The sequence below is a fragment of the Dendropsophus ebraccatus genome, chromosome 12, assembly GCF_027789765.1.
Source record: "Dendropsophus ebraccatus isolate aDenEbr1 chromosome 12, aDenEbr1.pat, whole genome shotgun sequence".
Lineage (NCBI taxonomy): Eukaryota > Metazoa > Chordata > Amphibia > Anura > Hylidae > Dendropsophus > Dendropsophus ebraccatus.
In genome coordinates, this window is record NC_091465.1 from 17,596,654 (window position 1) to 17,604,130 (window position 7,477).

Genomic DNA, 7,477 nt, shown 5'->3' on the forward strand with positions numbered 1-7,477 from the left:
CACATATACCCCATTTTCCCCAGTGGCTTAAAATGTAACCTCTGTTATACAGTTATAAAATTGTAGAAATTAAATGTGAACAAGGTGCAATTCAAATAGACACTTACTTGTATAGCTGCCTCTTGTGCTCTGTATGCAGTGCATTATATTCACCCTTGCAACGTACAATTTATAGCGTGTCTACAAGCCCAGCGGGGCTCATTATGATGGAGACTAAAACTTATACAAGAGTGGGGTAGGGGTTCCCCTGTATTCAGAATGCTGTTGAGTGCTAGGCAATGCCCCATCTGGGATTATTGAATTTCAAAGGTTTTTGCAGAGCAGGATAAAGACACCTCTGCTGCACAAACAGGATCTCCTAGAAAGCGTTCTCACCGCCATGTATTCGCCATCACTGGCTTGGGTGAGCTAAACTAGTCTGCCTGGGGGGGGGGGTGATTTGTATATGCTCACTAACATGGAACAGCCTCATTATATTAGCCTTATCAACATATTCTATGTTAGTGAGCATACCGGGGGGGGGGGGATATTGGTGAACATATACAAATCAAACAGCCCCCCCCAGACCCTCGAAATTCAATAACCCCAAACGGGGCATTGCCTAGTACTCAACAGCATTCTGAATACAGGGGAACCCCTACCCCACTCTTGTATAAGTTTTAGTCTCCATCATAATGAGCCCCGCTGGGCTTGTAGACACGCTATAAATTGTACGTTGCAGGGGTGAATATAATGCACTGCATACAGAGCACAAGAGGCAGCTATACAAGTAAGTGTCTATTTGAATTGCACCTTGTTCACATTTAATTTCTACAATTCTATAACTGTATAACAGAGGTTACATTTTAAGCCACTGGGGAAAATGGGGAATATGAGCCAGTTCTCTAGAATTGATCTGAACCAAATTATACCTCCCAGCAAGGCGTGGGGCAAACACACAATTTTTTTTTTTTTTTTTTATTAATGTGGGGGGCCCAGACACTTTGGTTGTATGGGGCCCCGAAATTCCTGATGGCGGCCCTGGGGACACATGATCTGTTGCAGTGAGCGGCCGTCTCTCCTAATCTTTCTTTGTGGTTTTGTTTGCAGAACTTTTTTTTTTAAGAAAGTTTGAAGAAGTTTAATGTTTTGAAAGTCGGTGTCACAAGTGACCTACGACCTCATTGACTGCAAGGAGGGAAATTCATGTCATCTGGTATCAGTATGAATGTCACTTACCCAAGACGGTGAGACGGATCCTTTTACTCTGCACGGGGGAGCTGTAGTACAGGCAGGAGTACACCCCTTCATCTGCCTCCGTAACATTGGACAGACGGATTATCAGCTTATTCCTGGAGGACTGTACTAACTCGTATCTTCTGTCCTTTAGAACTGTAAAAGCAAGAAACCCAATAATAACAGGGATAGAGGAGTGAATGGGGGATCTGAGCCTTAGAGTGTACCTGTCGTTTAGTATATATATATATATATATATATATTTTTTTTTTTTTTTTTTTTTTTTTGCAGAAATCAATAGTACAGGCGATTTTAAGAAACTTTGTAATTGGGTTTATTAGCCGAAAAATGCATTTTTATCATGAAAAAGCAGTTTGAAGCTCTTCCCCCCTGTCTTCATGGTTCTCTTATGGAGAGGGGAGAGGTGGAAGAAGATGAGGCACCAAAATAGGAAAACAAAGAGTTAATTTACAGCTACATCACTGGGCTATCTCCTCTGAAGTCAGCACTGACCTCGCTGACCTCTGAATAGAGGCTTTCACACAGGTCCACTGTGTAATCCTTTGTTCTCTGCTCTCTGCTGCCGACTAATCTCCCTCCCTCCTTTCCCCCCCTCCCCTCTCCATAGAACAGACACGGGCATGTCTAATGCAACAAGACATAATTTCCTGATAATCAGCGTTGAATAGAAAAGAGATGGGGGGGGGGGGGGGGGGCTGGGGAAAGTCTTTCTGAATGCAGATAATAGTATATTTGCCTAATAAACCCAATTGCAAAGTTTCTTAAAATCGCCTGGACTAAAATAAATCTTTACTGCAGTTGGGGTATTCTATTCATGGAGCTAGAAGGTCATATATAGGTGTTATTCCCATGATCATCACAAGGTGTTAACCACAATTTTCCATGACTTGCAACTATTATATGGTGAAAATTGAAACTTTACATGCAAATCGCTACAACTTTCTCTTTTCTCAGACAGGGGAAAGAAATGTCGGCCTCCTGTATGTGTATGTATGAGGACCCCACACAGAAGTGATCGTGGGTTTCTGTACTCACCTTTCTCCCCATTAAAGTAACTGGTGTAGCCCTTTGGTGTCAACCACTGGATGCCGGAACCATTGCCCCCCGGAAACACACATCTCAGGGTGACGGCTTTTCCTTCCTCCACAGACAGAGATGAGGTGTGAGATTCCGCTGCAAGAAACATTGTGGTCATGAATCCCCCCACACTGTACATACAGGATGTGCTGCACATCAACACCCTGCTCACATCTCATCAAACAGAAGTACATTCATTATAGGAAGCCCATCATTATAGGAAGCCCACCATTATAGGAAGCCCACCATTATAGGAAGCCCATCATTATAGGAAGCCCACCATTATAGGAAGCCCACCATTATAGGAACCCCATGATTATAGGAACCCCATATTGGTGGAGGGGCCAGGAACCAGTGGTGTCACTGGCAGCACAGAGAGATGGAAATGATATCATTAACAGGACAGAAAAGATGGGGGCAACTGTATGGGGACCAGTGACATCACTGACAGTAGAGAGAAGATTGAAACTAGTGACCTTACTAATAGTGGAGAGAAGATGGGAACCATAGACATCACTGACAGTACAGAGGAGCTGGGAACCAGTTGTGGTGCTCGACCATTGACGTACTAAGATGTAACTGGTGACGCCACTTCTGTGGTGGTTGGTCGGTTTTGTTGAACATCTCGGCCAGAGATAGTATTGTTGTGACGCCAGTGCTAGTCCAGCACACAGGTGTTATGGTAGTACCTGCTTTGTGTTGTGGCTGGCTGTAATCCCCAAATGGTCGGTGACCTGTCAGGCTGTGATGGGTCCCTTGGGCTCTTGTCACGGTAGTCCTGAGTGACAACTGACCCAACCGGACTATCGGTACCGCCACCCAAAGAAAAGGGAAAAATAACCCAAGGTGTGCGGTTAGTGTGTATGGGTGCTGGTATGGAGGAAAGGATAACTGAGACCCAGTGATATAAAAATATAACAGCCTTACTGTGCATTCTCTTAGTAGTACAATACACTTTGGCAGAATAGATAAATCTTTGCATAAATTTTTGGTGCTTAACTTGGTTGTGCTTGCGGAGGTGCTTGAAGAAGTAGAGTAGAGAGGTAGTTGCAGCGGTGCTTGAAGAGTTGAAAGTAGAGTAGAGGAGAAGAATTTGTTGAGGTAATCCTAATCCAATGTAGCAATGTACTGAAGAGTTTGTTGAGGTAATCCTAATCCAATGTAGCAATGTACTCTGCCGAAACTAAAGAGATTATTTGTAGAGTGAGAAGTTACTTGCACCCGTGTATAGACTTTGGTCTGAACACCTTCTGCCCTACAGTGTCGAGTGACCCATCTTAATAGGGTGATACAAGCTCCAGTCATGGTTATCTGGGTGAAGCTAAGCTCCCAGGGGTGTCCTAGTTACCTGCACTGCGAGATAGGATACATAGACCTCTTTGGTAGCTTTGTCCTATCCAGGCTAGTTTTTCTTGTGTCTCAGGATACTGCCCTGCACTTTTTAGACTGGTTCACGGCGTGGGCTAGGATGTTCCTAGACTCTTCTCCCTTTTTAGTGTTTAGTACTGTATAGTAAATATAGGATGAGTAGTAAACGAACTGTTGTCTCTAGCTTTATCTGTACACTTTGGGGTCTCAGACTCAACTCCTTCTTGTCCTGAACATGGGTCCTGGCATAAGCCAGGCCCTGGCTTGGCTACAGCAGGGACGGTTGCTCTGTGTGTCTGTCTCCCACGAGAATCTGGATAAGTCTAAAGCTACACCTCCCCCACCAAGTAACAACTTCCTACAGGGGCTAAGTAATCTACCCTGTGAGTGGTGGAAATGAGTGTGTGCAAGAGAAAGGAGAAAGATAATAGGCTGAGAAAGAGCACCTCCCATAGGCTAGCATTGAACACATGGTACATATAAAACATTAACCCATGAAAATCTTCAGTTGTGCTTGCATAGAAATAAATAATACTGACATCTAGTGGTGAAACCTTAGAAATAAAGAACACCCGTGGTGGGACACCACATAGTGACATCACTGATAGTGGAGAGAAAATGGGAACCAGTGACATCACTGATAGAACAGAAGAGCTGGGAACCAGTGACATCACTGATAGTACAGAAGAGCTGGGAACCAGTGACATCAATGACAGTGGAGAGAAGCTGAGTAAAATGCTTCCATTTAGAGTCAACGCTGTTTAGCTAAAGACTGGACACAACTGTCACAGAACCTCAGCTGCGAGAGGTGTTGGATCAGGATTGAGTTTTCAGACCCTGGATGTAAATCTGTTCATGATTTATATTTTCTGAGGTGGGTTGGGGGTAAAGGTCGTGTAATGAATACAATAACACGTGTGAACAGCGTTAGGTTATGACTGTATGTAATGTATACCCTCCATCCTGATAATACTCCTAATGAAATTGGGGGTGGTGGGGGAATGAGGGTTGACTGTATATAATGTATACCCTCAATCCTCATAATACTCCTGATGATACCGGGGGGTCGGAGGAAGGTGATGACTGTATATATGTATACCCTCCATCCTGATAATAATCATGATGATACCGGAGGGGATAATACTCCTGGTTAGCACGATAGCCTTGTAGCTCAGGAGTCCTGGGTTAATATCCCACAAAGAGAAACATTTGCCTGGGTTTCCTTCAGGTACTCCAGTTTCCTCCCAAACCCAAAACATACATGTACCCTAGGTGAATTTAGTTTATGAGCCCTAATGGGGACAGGGACCAAAATTGGCAAAACTATGTAAAGTGCAAAGGAAAAAGTTGGCGGAATGCAAATAAAAGAATAATAATAATTATTATTATTATCATCACCCTGGTGATATCAGGGGGTGATTAGAGATTATTGGTGACAGATGATCTACTAGATCTATCAGAATGTGAAAATGACAGTAGAGAAGCAGTGCAGGAAGTCTAACCCGGCTCTGCTATATTTAGGTGGATTCTGTCCCAGACAGATGAGCTCAGTATTTGCATCTGTGGAACCGTACAGACTATGTGACATAACATGTAATAATTACTATGATTGTGTGTTATCTGTGGTGTTACATAGGACTGCAGGTAAATTCAACTATATTATCTGTACTCAGAGATATCACTGTGTTATCTGTTGAGTTACACAGGACTGCAGGTAACTTCTACTACATTATCTGTACTCAGAGATATCACTGTGTTATCTGTTGAGTTACACAGGACTGCAGGTAACTTCTACTACATTATCTGTACTCAGAGATATCACTGTGTTATCTGTGTTACATAGGACTGCAGGTAACTTCTACTACATAACCTGTACTCAGAGTTATCACTGTGTTATCTGTGGTGTTACATAGGACTGCAGGTAACTTCTACTACATTATCTGTACTCAGAGAGAGATATCATTGTGTTATCTTTCATGATACATAAGACTGCAGGTAACTTCTACTACATTATCTGTACACACAGTTACGACTGTGTGTTATCTGTGCTGTTACATGGGACTGCATCTACTGCATTATCTGTACTCAGAGATATTACTGTGTTATCTCTGGTGTTACATAGGACTGCAGTGACCATCTACTACATTATATGTACTCAGATATCACTGTGTGTTATCTACGAATGTACATAGACACTACATTATCTGTACTCAGAGAGAGATATCACTGTGTTATCTGTGGTGTTACATAGGACTGCAGGTAACTTCTACTACATAACCTGTACTCAGAGTTATCACTGTGTTATCTGTGGTGTTACATAGGACTGCAGGTAACTTCTACTACATAACCTGTACTCAGAGTTATCACTGTGTTATCTGTGGTGTTACATAGGACTGCAGGTAACTTCTACTACATTATCTGTACTCAGAGAGAGATATCACTGTGTTATCTGTGATGATACATAGGACTGCAGGTCACACCTACTACATTATCTGTACTCAGAGATATCACTGTGTTTTTATCTGTGATGTTACATAGGACTACAGGTAACATCTACTACATCATCTGTACTAACAGTTATCACTGTGTTATCTGTGGTGTTACATAGGACTGCAGGTCACATCTACTACATTATCTGTACACATAGTTATTACTGTGTTTTATCTGTGCTGTTACATAGGACTGCAGGTATCATCTACTACGTTATCTGTACTTAGAGACTTATCCCTGTGTTATCTGTGCTGTTACATAGGACTGCAGGTATCATCTACTACGTTATCTGTACTCAGAGACTTATCCCTGTGTTATCTGTGGTCTTACATAGGACTGCAGGGAGCATCTATCACAATTCTCACTGTGTGTTAATTCTGTGATGTTACATAGGACTGCAGGTAACCTTATGTCTATACTTGGTGTTTTCTATAGTGTCCTTACCCTTCACGTTGCTCAGAGTCAGCAGGACATAGACAGCGGCCGCCACAATCATCAGTCCAGGCTCAGGGTTCCTCTCTGGTGCTGCTTCCTCTGCTCTCACCATACATGATATATATGTCTATGGGGGCGCGGAAATTATCACAGACCAGTTCAGTCTGTTTGTCACACGGTTCTTTCCACTGTGAGAAAGTTACAGCATAGCGCAACTCACCACAACTCTACCTGCGGAACACAAACACCAAACCATATGTACTTTCTATATACACCTAACCATATACTGTACACTATATTTACTACAGACCATATGTACTTTCTATCCACCTAACCATATACTGTACACTATATTTACTACAGACCATATGTACTTTCTATCCACCTAACCATATACTGTACACTATATTTACTACAGACCATATGTACTTTCTATCCACCTAACCATATACTGTACACTATATTTACTACAGACCATATGTACTTTCTATATACACCTAACCATATACTGTACACTATATTTACTACAGACCATATGTACTATTTATACACCTAACCATATACTGTACACTATATTTACAACAGACCATATGTACTTTCTATACACCTAACCATATACTGTACACTATATTTACTACAGACCATATGTACTTTCTATATACACTTAACCATATACTGTACACTATATTTACAACAGACCATATGTACTTTCTATATACACTTAACCATATACTGTACACTGTATTTACTACAGACCATATGTACTTTCTATATACACTTAACCATATACTGTACACTGTATTTACTACAGACCATATGTACTTTCTATATACACTTAACCATATACTGTACACTGTATTTACTACAGACC

General features: G+C 41.9%; 1 protein-coding gene across 1 annotated transcript in view; it reads right to left on the reverse strand.

The window, feature by feature from the left end:
- CRTAM (cytotoxic and regulatory T cell molecule) overlaps window positions 1–6,694 on the reverse strand; it is a 23,987-nt gene extending 17,293 nt beyond the window's left edge. Inside the window, exons 1-3 of the mRNA XM_069947538.1 lie at window positions 6,616–6,694; window positions 2,272–2,409; window positions 1,219–1,371 (exon numbers count right to left, since the gene is read on the reverse strand). Of these exons, the coding sequence (XP_069803639.1) occupies window positions 1,219–1,371; window positions 2,272–2,409; window positions 6,616–6,667 (343 nt within the window). The 5' untranslated portion in view covers window positions 6,668–6,694. The remainder of the gene's footprint in view (window positions 1–1,218; window positions 1,372–2,271; window positions 2,410–6,615) is intronic.
- Between the last annotated feature and the right edge of the window lie 783 nt (window positions 6,695–7,477).